This window comes from Mesoplodon densirostris, chromosome 4, assembly GCF_025265405.1.
Source record: "Mesoplodon densirostris isolate mMesDen1 chromosome 4, mMesDen1 primary haplotype, whole genome shotgun sequence".
Classification (NCBI taxonomy): domain Eukaryota; kingdom Metazoa; phylum Chordata; class Mammalia; order Artiodactyla; family Ziphiidae; genus Mesoplodon; species Mesoplodon densirostris.
Window position 1 is genome coordinate 86,438,491 of NC_082664.1, and position 16,727 is coordinate 86,455,217.

Sequence of the window (16,727 nt, forward strand, 5' to 3'; positions counted from 1 at the left end):
GAAGCCAGGGCCACCCTCACTCGGAAGTGCAGAATGTACATACACAGACATTTTCTGAATGGAAGTGGTTTCTAGCATATAACCATTAACAATCACTTCACTTTTACCAAATCTGTGACTGCTGACTCTGGGAAGAAGATAAATTTGATTAATTTGAAATCCAATCAGTTCTTCCACAAGTGCTATTCCAAGTGTATAAACCATCACAAAGCAATTTCAGTACTGAGACAGAGACATTTGCTGATCTCTCTTGGTACAAGTACATATTTGCACACAGGTGCACATTCCTCACTCAGAAAGGCAACTGGAAGCGCCAGTTAAACTCCTGAGAGTGCACAGATCCCTCAACAAATAGTTGTCCACCCATTGCTTAAATACCTCATTGTTGTGGAACTCACTCTCAATTAAATTTATCTACTAAGCCACAAAACCCCAAATTATACAAAAACACTCTTAGAGCAAACAGATATTAATATTTGCTCACCTGTCTCGTGAATGGTTGAAGACCCTGATCTGTCCATGACGGTAGATAAACTTTGAAATCTGGTATGGCTTTAGGGCAATATGAAATGGAGACCAAGTTTCTTGTCGTTCAAATAACTCTGGGTGATTACACACCTAACAGGAAAGGAAATGATAAGACAACATTGTCATGTGCAGACATCACTCTATGAAACGATGGAGGAATCCCAAACCCTGCATGTTTACCTTTATGAATGTATACTTTCCCATTTTCATCCTTTTTTAACTGCCTTTGTTTATTTGGCATCAAGGCAAGATAGAGCCTTTTTTCTTTAAGTGGGTTAACAATAGAGACAACTCCAAGGCAGCTGACCTAAGCTCTTACCTTCCTAAACTGCATGACCAGATTCATGAGGCTGCTGGTGGTTGTCTGTGCTTGCTGGGTAGAGCCCATAGAAGACTGCAATAAATCCTCAATGGAAATTTTGTTCTTTAGTGCCTGATATAGCAGCTTCTGTCGGCTGGTCAGTTGGCAATACATTAGAATCTCAATCTAAAAATCAATAAGGACATTTATATTTTGAAAACAGTTTGTAAGATAACTCAGTATCAGCGTAAAGTTGGAAACTCATGCAAGGCAGATTATGATCGAAAAAAACAATATACATATCTCTAGAAACTCAGTATCTCTATAAACCTGTGATATGGCTAATTATCCAGAAAAATGTGCCTTCTTTGACCCTCTTCCCTTGTCACTCACTCTACATGCTGTCCCTGGGCGACCTCTTCCATTTCTAATAACACCAACTACCGTCCATCACAGTGACTTGCAAAAATATATTTCCCAACATCCCCAGCCCAATATTTCCAACTACCTACCATAATAGTATCACTCAGAGTCTGCAGCAATTGCATTTGTGACATATCAGAAAAAAATTCTCTTTCACAATTTACTTAATTCATTAACAGCATTATCACTCAGTTGCCCAAACAGAAACTTCAGTCAGCTCTGATTTTTTCTCTCTCATACCCCATGTTCTATCATTTCCTAAGTCCCTCAACTCAACCTGGAAATCTACCTCTAACCACCTTTTCTGACCATTCCCATTGCTTTAATACAGAATCTCATCATATCTAATCTATACTGCTATTACCGTGGGAGCTTCCTGCCTCTAGTCTCTCCTGGTTCCAAGAAACTTTCCATACAAATCTTATAAGGTACTCAACTGCTGAAAAACCTTCAATGTAAGTTACTGCCTATAGTAAAATATTAAAAATTCTCCTGTAGGTAGAGGCCTCCCATAATCTAACTCACCATATTATCCCAATCTCATCAAGTCCTCCTATATATATTAGCTACAACAGTCTGAATGTTTGCCAAACATGCTACCTATTTGAATATTGCTCTACCTTTGTTCACTCTTGTTGCTTAGCACCCCCTTCCTACCGTATTTTCCTAGTAAATGCCAACTCATCATTCCAGATCTAGCTCACATGTCATCTCTGCTTTGATGCCTTCTCTAACCTTCCCTAATAGAACTACTCCCTTACCTATGTTCCCATTATATTTCACATGGATAATCATTGCATATCTTATGATACAGTACTAGCTATTTATGTATTCATCCCCCTTGGAAATCTGAACAGAACCTGGAAGCTGCATCTCTACGGACCAGCTGCTGGCAGAGAGTAAGAGTTCAATAATACTACTGAACTATACTATTGAACTATACTACAAATACTATTGAACTATATTATAAATACTATTATTTATTATATTATAAATAATATACTATTTAATTAAGATTAGAAACATTACTGATGTTTAAGAAATTTATACTCTGCACAGTGGTTAAGAACCATGTCTTCTGATCACCTCCCTAATGACCACTAAATAACAGACATTATGATATTGCTATTGTTTTTAAGCTGTTTCTGATATAAAAGCCTTAAGGATCCATTTTTTATTAAGTATTTTCTTTCTATCAGGTACACATCTGTGTGAGCTGCTATTCAGTTAAAATCAGCCAGTTTCACAAAGCAGCCATAAAGATTTTTTTAAAAGGAATAAAACAAAGGTACACTTCTATTCCTCTCTTTGAAGGTGTACATCTCCACCACAATCTTGTAAGAGAGTTACTAATTTCAAAATGATCCAGCCTTCTGGCAGTGACAGGGAGAATCACCTGATATTATCAAGAACCTGGAAAGATGCCTTTTATATAGACAGCAGAACTGTGAGGAACAGGTGCGATCTATGGGAGATGGGAAAATACCCCAAAGGACTGGGAACTGGGTGAAAAAAGAAGGAAGGAGAATATGGGGAGGATTCACAAGAGATAACAGAAAACTACAGAAGTCTGGTAAGATCCAAAAAAAGATTATTTATAAACCAAAATTACTGACTTTTTATGAGAAAAAATATTACAACCCAAAGCACATTAAACTTCTAAATCTATCTCTCAGTCTGCAGAAATACAGGAGACAGAGGAACATGTTAGACAACACCACAATGATGCAACCAGCAAAATCCAGTATGTGGAAAAACTCTACAGGACAAACAACTTGGTTTCTTCAACAAAGAATTGCAAGGGGAGAAAAAGTAGGGTGGGACTAAAAGATGTTTAAGAGACATAGCACCCAAATACTATGTTCCGTGGACCTTGCTTGGATTCTGGTTTCAAAAACTGAATACTTTTTCAAAGAGAGAGAAAGAAAAAAGCATACACAAAGACAACTGGGAATATCTGAGCACTGACTGGATATGTGATACTATAATGAAATAACTGCCTTTTTTAGTAGAGGTGATAATGATATGTGAATATATATTGTAAAAAACACCAAATCTTTTAGAGACACCTATGAAAATATTTATAAATGAAACAAAAGACATCTGGGATCTGCTTCAGAATAATGTAGAGGGGTGAAAAATGGTCATGATTGATCATTTAAACTATATGGAGTTCATTATGCTATTTTTTCTACTTTTGTAATGTTTCAAACTCTCCGTAATAAAAAGTATAAAACAAAAAGAAGAACTATTACTTGCCTTCATTATTTGACTCATTTTAAGTCTTCTTTGACCCTCTCAAGTTTAAAGGTCTCCTATCAATCAAACTAATTACCCTTCAAGTAAACATTTACCAAGGAATTTCTTTTCACCCTGGAACCCTAGGTTGGTGCCTATTAAGGCATAAACTCACAAGTTCTTCTTTCCTTACCTTGTCAGACAATTCATTTTCCACATCTTTCTTGATTCTCCTCAGCATAAATGGCTTCAAGATCATGTGTAAGCGAGAGAGTTGATCTGAAATGCCAGGAGTCCCACCGACAAATAATTCATTATATCAATTTAACACAAACAAAAGAAATATCATCACCACCCTTCACTAAACCATTCTAACACCTTTTGGCTTAATGATTTTCTAAAAGAAGACTGCAACAATTGCAAGGAGGAAGCCAAGGGATCTGAACTTTCCACAGCACCTTCCTGGAGTCAATTGTGCAAATGCATTTTGCTCTCATTTACTCAAACCAGTAAGGATGGCTTTATTTTTATTAGAATTCACCTTTAGAGTGTTTTAGGAACATTCTATCAATAATAGGGTTCTCAGACAGGTCTAATGCAAGCTATCTGGGACTCCCAGTGTTCCCCAAAAATAATTTTTTCAAAGTGTATCAGCAAATTCACAACATGTAGTATAAGAAATTACTTAAGAACTTTTCTAATAGTTAGTAGGTGGCACTTCATGTTATGTAATAAATACCTCATAACTCTCTTAAAATATTAGTCAAGAGGTAAAAAAACTGATAAACAAGGTTAAAAATGTTTACAGAAGAAACAAATCCTAATATATAGCGAAAATAACAAAAATTATCCTTCTAATATTTTCTGGTTTTATCACAGGCAAAAAGTCTTACCCCATTCCACAAAGAATATAAAATTTTTCAGGATCTACGTGGAAAATGAGGATTTCGTAATCCAAAATGTGAATTTTGCCTGATCTGCCTTGATTAGTCAACACTAAAGGAACATCACCTGAGTTAGTCCTTTTTGGACTCTTTTAAATATGCACAAAGCACATAATATTTTAAAAGAGAAAAAACTTTTCTCTCAGATCCTTCTATGCATACCAGAAGAAAAATTCTTTACATACAAGAAAATACAGAATTATGTAGTTGCCTACACTAATAGGCAGAAAGAATGAAAGTTCATAAAAGTACTCACTCTCATCTATGGCAGATTTGTTTTCAGCATGGCTCTCAATGTCCTTGGAAAACCATTCATTAAATTCCTCATGTGAATCAAATAATGTTGGCATAATGAAATGCAGCAGAGCCCAGAGCTGGAAACAAACAAAAAGCAAAATAACTATAGAGCAACAAAACGACAGTATGTGAAGACATGATGAGAGTTTGGAGAAAGAGTGAAGTTGCAGGTCTCTGTATCTGTGTCTAGGAGCATGTGTATGTGTGAGTAAGTGAGAGAGAATGAATGTGTAAGCACACTGCCTCATCAACCAACTCTAATTCTATAAGGTACTATAGCAAAAAACTATTTTTCAATTAATTTCCCACTGAAAGTCTGAAAGTGCAAGTCCTGCTCAGCTTGTGCAGTGAGATAGTTTTGAAGATCTTATATAAAGATCCATTCCACAACTGAACAGTCTGAGGCAGCATAACTTGCTAATAATAACTCTAGATCAGGGGTCAGCAAATTACGCCTTGTGGTGCCAAGTCTGGTCTGCCATCTATTTTTATAAATCAAGCTTTATTGGAACATAGTCACACCTATTCATTTATATATCATCTATAGCTGCTTTCACATTACAATAGAAGGTTGAGTAGCTGTGCAGTGACTATACGGCCTATAAAGTCTAAATATTTATTATCTGGCTCTTTACAGAAAGTTTTCTGACCCCTATTCTAGAAGATAAAATTATCTTCCCCAAAGAAAGAATTTTAGCTCCTCTCAGTGTCAAAGAATATTACCTTTTTATCCTAGTATAAAAATATCTCTGCATTAGATGAGTAGCATTCTTAATGTGATCACGATTTATTATATAAGTAACCAAGAAATAAAGAAATTTATTTCCCTTTTGCCAGAGAATAAGAAAACAGTAATGATGTCCCCCCCCAAAAAAAAAACCACTTAGGGCAAGCCATGGTCAAATTCTTCCTTTTATGTGAGGATTGTAATTTATACAAAGCCGTAACACTCCAGGTAGGCATGGGTAAAGAATTTTATTCTGTGTTGGAGCCACTCTGTTTAATGCAGACATAAAACTGAGGTCTTTACTAGTGCCTACCTCTGCCATGGTGTTCTGAATGGGGGTCCCAGTTAGCAAAAGCCGATTCCGACACTGAAACTGCAAGAGTATCTTCCAACGAACACTGTCCAGTAAGATGAATTACAAATTCCAAGTTAGCAGTAAATAATCACCCTATTGAGACCCCTTATTTCTAAAAATGCTTTTCAAAAAAATAACAAACACTCAAAATCAAGTATCAATACTCTACCATGAACACAATTGAAAAATATTACTCAACAAAGCTGATGACAGGAAATTTCAAAGGAACTGACTCTATACTGAAAACGTGGTATTAGGGTATATATATAAAAAAGCCCTTGAATAGCAGAATAGGATCTTTTCTGGCTTGATAAAAGTCCTCTACTACCTTTGGTCAGTTTTGTTCATACAGACCATATAATTATAAAGTATTATCTACAGTAGTAGGTTTTTAAATTATTACTCTATGTGCTTCCAGTGTGAGTTTGGAGGGAGCAATGGAGAGAGAAAGGGTGTGAGAAGAAAACTCAAAGTGAGTCTACTGCTCCTGGCCACAAGCATGCCCTACTTCAAAAGAGTAAAATATGAAATAATGCTCTTTAGAGGCTGGAAAGTTCTATGGAAAATACCATCCTGCCAGTTAACATGGACTTCTAAGAAAGCCCTATGGGCTCACCAAGAGTTAATAAAAATCCACCAAACCCAAGGTCTAATACCACTGAGTAACACTTTACAGCCAAGCACTCATTTACTATTCAGTTTGGGAACTTAAAGGTATTAGAACATTTTAAACATGTAACTTCCAATAAAAGGATTCTTGGGCGTCTAATAACCATTCAGGGACTAGGATAACCTTCATAAAACAGTAGAAGCTACAATCCACATAATGTAACATTCTACTTCCTACTAAGACCTCCTGTCTAAAATAATCCCTAAGCAAAGAGCAGACACCCCTTCCTCCACAGAAAGTTTCCTTGAAGAACAAAAATCAGTTAAAATGCCATAATTATTGAATAGGGAGAAAAAAGCTGAGGAAAATCTTTATACTCTAAACATTAATATGCATATTCCATGAAAATGCAAAAGAGAATTTATGCCTTCTGGTCAGATATATAGCTTATGGAGAGATCATAAGACCATATATAAGCCATATACCATGTTTTCAAATCTCTCTGATCTTCATTCACATGTGTGTGTACATGAGACACACATATCTATATATCTATACATCCTCAGTCCACAGACTTTATTTCTACTACTCATGTTACCTGGAACTACTCTTGAGCGCCTGAGCCTCATCCAATACCATGTACTGCCACTTGACTCGCTGGAAATACTTTACATCCTGCACCACCAGCTGGTAACTGGTGATAACCACATGGAAGGGGGCATCCTGAGTGTAGAGGGTCTTCTGTAAACATAAGAGGGCAAGGGTGAAAAGAGATACCTAACAAGTCATAATAAGACAATGAGGAATGGAATTTATTTTCTAAGGCCAAGAAGTTTAAGATAGCTCTAAAGATATACTTCTCCAATGTAGGAGCTGTGCAGTGAATTAAAAGCATAACTGTTTTGAAGGTAGTTACCTTAACCAGAAACCTTGTTAAAAACTAGTCTTCAGCTTATTAAAGAAAAAAGCTCTTACTTAATCCTGGACTTCAAGTCCAGCTGATTGTCTATAACAGGAAAAGCATTGTAAAAGAAAAAAAGTACACTTGCCTAGTGTCCAGAAACATATAAGAAGATTTTATGAAAGTGAAATTACTCAAATCAACTGGAGAAATAATGACTGCACATATGTGTGAACATGTATATGTGTGTGTGCATGCGTGTACAGTAAGCTGAAAGTTACCTGACTCCAGAACCTCCTGATAACTTTTCTATCATGAGGATTTCCCCAATATGGTAGCACCTGGAAAAAGGACCAATATACAGATTATTTCCTAGTGATAATCTTAAAAGTATCATCACAAATACGTTATTCAGAATGATTTTTAAAAAACCTAATAGAATGAATATAAGAGTTCCTCTTCTGTCACTGCCGCACTAGGTGCTGGACTAGCACTCCTCCTACTGACCAAGTTAAAACACAGATACAAAACATTTGTTTGAAGGCATCAGAGAGCTACTGAGCCAGTGGAGAATTATACAGCCCAGATCTAGAAAAGAGAGGAAAGCCTGGCATCTGGAACACGTTCCCCCAGTGGGTGCTGATCCTTCCCAAAAGTTTGAGTTGAGAGGCTAAGAAACTGAAAAGTTGTTTTTGTTTGTATTTTTTTTAAAAGGAGACATAGGACCCACAAAACAAAAACTGTAGTTCAAGGAGGAGGGATTCTGATAACCACCCACCTCCCTGGCCTTAAGTTGGGAATCAAAAGATAGATACACAGGGTTCCCTGGTGGCGCAGTGGTTGAGAGTCTGCCTGCCAATGCAGGGGACGCGGGTTCATGCTCCAGTCTGGGAAGATCCCACATGCCGCAGAGCGGCTGGGCCCGTGAGCCATGGCCACTGAGCCTGCGCGTCTGGAGCCTGTGCTCCCCAACGGGAGAGGCCACAACAGTGAGAGGCCTGTGTGCCACCAAAAAAAAAAAAAAAAAAAGATAGATACACACCGGTAGTAAAGGTAAACTATACATACACTTGCTTTATCAGGTACTGAATCCTGGTTTCAAATCATCTCAATTCCTGACTAGATTAAGGGGGCTTTGGATTATTATTGCCCCAGAAAAAAAATTATTATAGGCAAAAAAATCCACAACAAAACCCCAAACACACATTAATCCTCTCTCAGGAAGAAGAAAACAGTATCCAGAGCCCACAATTATCTCTACAATTTTTCCTATACAATGTCTGGCATTAAAACAAAAACAAAACAAACAAAAAAATCAAATATGGAAAGACTAGACCACATAACTGAAAACCAACATGAAATATAGATAAAAGAAACAAACCCACAGGAGATCTAGATAACGAAAATTTTAGAAACAGACTTTTTGAAAAATGCTAGTTTGGGGCTTCCCTGGTGGCGCAGTGGTTAAGAATCTGCCTGCCAGTGCAGGGGACATGGGTTCGAGCCCTGATCCGGGAAGATCCCACATGCCGCAGAGCAAGTAAACCCGTGCGCCACAACTACTGAGCCTGCGCTCTAGAGCCCGCGAGCCACAACTGCTGAGCCTGCGTGCCTAGAGCCCGTGCTCCACAGCAAAAGAAGCCACCCAATGAGAAGCTCATGCACCGCAATGAAGAGTAGCCCCCGTTGCCACAACTAGAGAGAGCCTGCATGCAGCAACGAAGACCCAACACTGCCAAAAAAAAAAAAAAGCAAGTTTCTTCATTGAATTAAAAGATTGAGAATTTCAGTGGTATACTAGAAGCTATCAAAGAATCAAAGGGAATTTTTAGAACTGAAAAAATATAATTAAAATTAAGAATTCAATGACGAGGGCTTCCCTGGTGGTGCAGTGGCTAAGAATCCACCTGCCAATGCAGGGGACATGGGTTCAAGCCCTGGTCCGGGAGGATCTCACATGTTGCGGAGCAACTAAGCTCATGCACCACAACTGCCGAGCCTGTGCTCTAGAGCCCGCATGTCACAACTACTGAGGCCCATGTGCCTAGAGCCCGTGCTCGGCAACAGGAGAATCCACTGCAATGAGAAGCCCATGCACCGCAACAAAGAACAGCCCCTGTTCGCCACAACTAGAGAGAGCCTGCGTGCAGCAATGAAGACCCAACACAGCCAAAAATAAATATATAAATAAAACATTTATTTAAAAAAAAAAAAAGTAGCCAGAGGGGGGCGAAAAAAGACACATAACATACAGGAAAACAACCATAAGAAGTAGAACTGGAAAACAAAGAACATCTTTAAAGTACAAAATTTTTTTAAAAAATTAAAAAAAAAAAAAAAAGAATTCAGTGACGAGTTTAACAGCAGATAGTACCAGCTGAAGAGCTGATTAGTGAACTAGAAGAGAGGTCAGAAGGAAATATCCAGACTAAAGCATGGAAAAACAAAAGAATGCAAAATTCAGCACTTTTCTGTGATGTTTCTAGGTGTGACTTTCATTCTTTTTATTGTTATGGGGCTCAAATTGCTTCTAGAATCCGTAGCTTGATGTCCTTTGTTCTTTTGAAAAATGTCAGCCAAATGGAAGCACAAACATGCAAGGAGGAATGAAGACCAATGAGCAATGGGTATGTGAGTAATATGAATAAATCTAAGTAAGTTTTAAATGTATAAATAATGTCTTCTGGGGTTTAAAATATAAAATACATACAAAAACAACAGCATGTAAGTCTAGAGAAGGGGGATGTAGTTACAGTACTATACTAAGGTCTTTGTACTGTCTGGAAAGTATTAACAGTACTAATTTATAATACTTTTGAAAAAGTTAAGGGTGCATGTGGTATTCTCCTGGGTATCTACTGAATAACAGAATGAATATATAATTAGCAAGTTTTTTTTTTTTTTTTTTTTTTTCCGGTACGCGGGCCTCTCACTGTTGTGGCCTCTCCCGTTGCAGAGCAGAGGCTCCGGACGTGCAGGCTCAGCGGCCATGGCTCACGGGCCCAGCCGCTTCGCAGCACGTGGGATCTTCCCAGACTAGGGCACGAACCCATGTCCCCTGCATCGGCAGGCGGACTCTCAACCACTGCGCCACCAGGGAAGCCCTATAATTAGCAAGTTTAAAAGGGGAAGAAAAAAAAAGGAATGATAAAATCTAATCAATCCAAAAGGATTCAAAAGGAAAAAAAAGTAAAGCTGAACAGGTTAAAGAAGTAGAAAGCAGGGACTTCCCTGGTGGCACAGTGGTTAAGACTCTGCACTCCCAATGCAGGGGGCCCGGGTCCGATCTCTGGTTGGGGAAACAGATCCCACATGCATGCCGCAACTAAGGAGCTGGTGAGCCGCAACTAAAGACCCGGCACTATCAAATAAATAAATAAATATTTTAAAAGTAAAAACTAAAAAGCACAAACACAATAACAACCCTATTTAAAAAAAAGAAGTAGAAAGCAAAGAGCAAGGCAGCAGATTTAAACACAATATATCAATAATTACATTAAAAGTAAGCACAGATATTCCAAATAAAAGGCACGAAATACACCTTAAATGTAAGGATATAGAATGGTTAAAAGTAAAAAGATGAAAAAGATACCATGCAAATACTAACCAAAAGAAAGCTATTTAATATCAGAGAAAATAGACTTTAAGGCAAAAATCTTAAAGGAGGAATTTAATAATAATAAAAGGTTCATTCACCAGGAAGATAAAATTATAAATTTGTATACATCTCACAGCCTCAAAGCAAAAACAGAAGAAAACAGAATGGATAAATCCATAATTGTTGTAAATATTAACACATCTCTTTCAGTCAGTAAAAGGAGAGGCAGACAAAAAAAAATCAGTAAAGATACAAAAGAGCTGAACAAGTTAACAAACTTGACCTAATCAACATATATACAACACTGTACTCAACAAGTGCAGAATAACTATTATTTTCAAACACACACAGGACATTTATAAAAACTGACCATATGCTGGGCCATGAAAGCAAAGCAACAAATTTCAAAGGATTAAAATAATAAAAAGCATGTTTTCTTATCAGTGGATTTAAGCTATAAATAACAAAAATATAACTAGAAAATCATCCTTTGTGTAGAGAGTAAAAACAACACTTTTAAATAACCCATGAATCAAATAAGAACTTACAGTAGAAGGTGACAGTATTTTGCATTGTAAGATAATGAAAATGTGACACATCAAACCTTTGGATGGCTACAGTCATGCTTAGAAAGCAATACCCTTAAATATACATTAGAAAAAGCTGAAAATCAACAATCTAAGCTCCATCTCAAGAGGACAGAAAAAGAAAACAGTTTACAAAAAAAGTAGACAAGAATAATAAAAGAGCAGAAATAAATGAAATAGAAAACATACAGAATAGCCAATTTCAGGAATGAAAAGTGGTACATTAACTAGAGAAAAAATGTAAATCTTATTTCATGAGGAAAAGGAGGAGGTCAGAGGCACTAATCATACTAGAACCATAAAATGAGTGTTACTCAGACACCTGCCAAATAAAATAAACTTTCTGATGTTATCATCATAGATCTAAGTATCTTTTGAATGTAACCAGACTATAAATCTGAGCAGTCTACTTCTAACTATGTTCTACAGGGAAGCAAACACATTTCTGACAATTTAAAGGAGTAATGGTAATAGAAACAATGAATCAGTAGAGCAGAGGTCATTAAACTTTTTCTATAAATGGCCAGATAGTAAGAATTTTAGTTTTGTAGGCCACACAGTCTCTGCCACAACTACTCAACTGTGCTGTTGTACTGTGAATGCAGCCATAAATAATAAATAATCAAAGGTGTGGCTGTATTCCAATACACATGTATTTAAATTTCATATATCATTTGCTACGAAATATTCTTTTTTAATCAACAATTTTAAAAAGTAAAAACTATTCTTAGCTCATAAGCTGCACAAAAGAACACGTGGTGGATTCCTCAAAAAGTTAAATATAAAGTGACTTAGCAATTCCACTCCTAGGTATATACCCAGAAGAAATGAAAACAGGACAGGTGTTCAAACAAAAACCTGTACATGAATGTTTATAGCAGCACTATTAACAATAGCCAAAAGGAACAACCAAAATACCCATCAACAGCTGAATGGATAAACAAAATACAGTATACCCAGATAATGAAATATTATTCACTATAATATTATATGTTATAATATTATGACTGAAATATTATTCAGTCATAAAAGGAATGAAGTGCTGATACATGTTACACAACATGATGAACCTTGAAAAACCTACTAAGTGAAAAGCAGCAGTCAGACATAAAAGGCCACATTCCAGGTATACAAAATATTCAGAATAACCAAACCACAGAGACATAAAGCAGATATGTGGTAGCCAGGGGCAAGAGGGAAAGGGAAATAGGGAGTGAATGCTTAATGGGAAGGAGATTTCTGTTTGGTACGATGATAAAATTCTGCAATAAGATAGCAGTGATTATTGTATCACACTGTAAATGTACTTACTACTACTGAATTGTACACTTTGAATTGGCCCACAGGCCATATTTTACTGACCCCTAGACTAGAGCTTCAAAAGGAAACTCCACATGCAAATGAAAACTCAGTTTCGGGCATGGGTATAAAGTCAAAGGAAAGGTACCAATGATGTAAGTAGTACTACATTGCCATCTATCGGCCAGTGAAGGAAATATTGAAAACTTTAGTGGTTTGGAAGAAAATTTTAAGACTTAATTTCTCAAGCTCCTAATTGTTTGACATGTACTAAACGACAATAACAACAACAAGAAAGCAGAAAAAAGATGAGGGGCTCCTTATTCAATGTGAAAAAACCCTAGAGAAAATATTCAATAAATTGCCTTAGAACGATCTCACCTCCTTAGAAAGTTAAGAATGAGTCAGCCAAGCTAAAAGCCATATACCTAATGTGCCTTGTAAACCGTTCCTAAGTCTATTAATTCAGCCGCAAAGGTGGGGCCACAGACACAAAGGTGCCCCAAAGTGGAATATCCCAGACACGTCCTTATTCCTTATAAAGTATAAGCCAGAGAAACACCTCCCATGACCTCTTAAATTGCATGGAACCCATGATTATTATGGAGACCCAAGATCAGAGATCATGTCAATATCTCTTGATACATATCTCCAAAAAATCCTCCTTACCATGCAACTTCATTATCATTATATTCCTTTAGGGACAAAACAAATAGTTAACTCATTTCCTTCTTTTTACTTGCAAATAATATAAAAAATCCTATCCATTCTTTCTTACATCCCAACAACTCTGCATAATTAAACCCCTATTTAAATCTTGTCCATACTTGATGCAGCGTATTTCCCTGCTGATCACATCCTACCTAAATCTCAATTCTTTTCCTCTGAATTAGTTAAATGCAACTTTCACATTATCTACCTTAGACGTTATAATCTGGACCAAGACTGAAGAGCTGGCTTTGGAGTGTCAAGAAAATAGATAATCTATGAATAAATTTGGGGGAGAGGAGTGTGGACAACAATGCCATAAATTATAGTATATGTACCTTGATTTATCAAAACCTATATTAAGCCAGCAAGGTAGACATTTTCTATTATGGCAGTACAACTAGGAGCTACAATTCATGTGGTCAATGCAGCAAATCACTCAAACTGGACTTTGGCTTTCTCATAAAACATAAGGATGTAATATGCTCTCTTATTGCTCCCATCAGTAACTTTGATAGGAAATGTATGCAAGGTTATTTTGAAAAAAATGCAATAAATTAAAAGCTATTATGAGCAATTAAGTAAGTAAGGCAGCAAAAAAGGAGTCAGAAAGTTTCTTTTAAAAAGCAAGAGAATTTTGTTGATTTTTACCTTAAATTTAGGAACAAATCTAGTAAACTCCTGGTGCCAATTGTTAAGTGTAGAAGCAGGTGAAATTATTAAGAAAGGTCCCCAAATGTTCTCTCTCTGAAACAGAAAAACTGGGTCAGCCAACTGCAGGAAAACTGAAGAAATTTAATTCAAAATTATAATTAACGACAAGAGGAGTTTAAGAATAGGAGATGCATTACTACAAGAGAAATGGTTCGTATCCCCCATACCTGCACACTCAATGATAATATCCTATGTTAAGAAAAATAATATTCTATGTTAATAACACAGGCAAGGAAGTTGCTCACACACAGCTTGAGAAAAAAATACCAAGCAATTACTCCCCACCCATCCTTACAGGTCCTAGTTTATATCATTCACAAAGCACTTATGACATACTGACTTGTATGTGTTGCTTTTCCCTATACTAGATGATCACAACTATTTTACTATTATTTAATTGGTACAGAGTTTTCTGCATTTTTCAAAATGCTTTCACGCATTTCTTCTCATTTAATTCTCACAAATTTCCTGTAAGGTAGATAGTATCCCCACTTTGCAGAAGTGGAAACTAAACCTCACAGAGTTAAAGTGAAGTCAGGTCAAAAGAGGCTAAGTGAATTGTCCAAGTTTACACTGCTAGTAAGCACAGAGCTGAGATGTGAAACCAGGTCTTCTGATCTAACTAACTACAGTGTTTTTGCCACTACAATGGTGGTTCTCTACAGAAGTGGGAGATGGAGAATGAAAACACACATGCTTAGAAACTGTCCTAGTCTTCTTGAAAACCAGAATGTTTCACCACACTGTATCACCCTGTAAAGGCCTTGAAGGCAAGGAGCAAGTCCTACTGTCTTGGTATGCTACAGAGTCTAGCGTACTGCTTGATAATGGCTGATTCTCAATAGAAAATGACCCTAGGATGGAGAGATAGGAAGAAGAAAAGACTGCATGCATCTACCCACCTCAGCCAGATGGGCAAGGAGGGCAATGCTCTGTACTGTCTTACCAAGTCCCATTTCATCGGCAAGAATGCCATTAATACCCTGGAAAAAAAATACACATAGTCAACACCTCTCACATTGCATTACACAGGGTTCAACTTACTGCCAAAAAGAACTACCCAAAATGTCAGACTTGTTCAAATGAAAGTGACTAGAGATACCAGCTTCAGCACTATTACTACTGTAATGATTCCTTTTGCCAATTCCACAGCTACAACTCTGAATCATGAGACAAACACGCCAAAGCCAGTTTTTCAGCTAATCTAATCCAGGTACAAATGCAATCAGGTTTATTACTAAGACTACTTAAGACAAACTTTATACATGATGCAAATAATCCCCAATAAAATCTCCAGGTTAGAAATATAGAGACATCTTTCTGATTCTTGTCAAACGATAAAGCTTTTTAAAAAGGATGAAATCTAAAACATTATCTTGTGCTCATTTCACAATACACTGAACCAATGACTTTAGGAAAACAGATAACAAACAAAACAGAGTGGGTATGATATAGTTCTAAAATTCACCTGTTCATAGAGATTTGCCAACCAATTCATGCCTTTCAGCTGATAACCTTTTAATTTGCCATTAAAAATTGTAGGCTGTGGAATATCCTCACCAGCCCGGATAGATGGGTTTGCCAGGCTATAACTCTCCCCAAACCCAGTGCCAGACTTGTTTGCTGCCCGTAGGGCAGCTGCTCGACTTTCTTTTGCATCTTCATCGAATGACCTTGTCTGGAAAATAAAAATATTTTAGAGGAAATATATAAGAGGAAAATAATTAAATTCAAATAAAATTCATAATGCCAATATAGGTAACTTGTGCTAGTTGGAACAAACTTTCTGATAATATAATGTAATATATTACACGTAAGCCTAATACACTTGACTCTTGAACAACATGGGTTTGAACTGTCTGGGTCAACTGATACATGAAGTTTTTTCACTAAGTATGTGCAAGAGTACTACTTGATCCTGTGGTTGGTTGGATATGTGGATGTGGATCCCTAGGTATGGAGGGCTGACTGTAAAGTTATACAAAGATTTTTGACTGCAGGGTGGGTCGGCACCCCTAACTCCCAGAGTTACTCAAGGGTCAAGCGTAAAGTATATTACTAATATTTTTAAATTATTTTAACAATTATATTGAGAATACACTTCTGATAGACAGGCACTAAGCCATGTTATACAATTACTTGCTTCATCAGTGAATTTATTAAAGATTTGATATAAAACCTGTTTGATTGGTTGGGGTTGGTGAGGAATAGGTTGAGTTTGTCTCTATCCTTGACTTGGACCCTGTCAAAGTTACAGAGGTGCTCCTATGCAGTATATTAAACTGTATTTTCCTTACTTAATTTGATCTAACTGCAGTTTCTTTCTGATTTCATTAAATGTCACTATGTCATGAACAAGCAAGTTATTACTAAAGTGAAAGAAGGTGCTAACTTAGCAGTTTTAACACATGATACCACTTTCTTAACAAGCAACAGTGTGGACTTTTTCACTAAACCACCATGATGCACTTCATTCTGTATTACCCATGATTACCAG

General features: G+C 36.8%; 1 protein-coding gene across 4 annotated transcripts in view; it reads right to left on the reverse strand.

Moving 5' to 3' along the window:
* INO80 (INO80 complex ATPase subunit) overlaps nt 1-16,727 on the reverse strand; it is a 130,925-nt gene that overhangs the window by 63,272 nt on the left and 50,926 nt on the right. For all 4 annotated transcript variants that reach the window (XM_060096632.1, XM_060096631.1, XM_060096630.1 and 1 more), the window contains exons 12-21: nt 15,699-15,908; nt 15,133-15,213; nt 14,168-14,263; nt 7,606-7,665; nt 7,022-7,164; nt 5,772-5,856; nt 4,691-4,808; nt 3,684-3,769; nt 848-1,015; nt 485-618 (exon numbers count right to left, since the gene is read on the reverse strand). In XM_060096632.1, the coding sequence (XP_059952615.1) occupies nt 485-618; nt 848-1,015; nt 3,684-3,769; nt 4,691-4,808; nt 5,772-5,856; nt 7,022-7,164; nt 7,606-7,665; nt 14,168-14,263; nt 15,133-15,213; nt 15,699-15,908 (1,181 nt within the window). The remainder of the gene's footprint in view (nt 1-484; nt 619-847; nt 1,016-3,683; nt 3,770-4,690; nt 4,809-5,771; nt 5,857-7,021; nt 7,165-7,605; nt 7,666-14,167; nt 14,264-15,132; nt 15,214-15,698; nt 15,909-16,727) is intronic.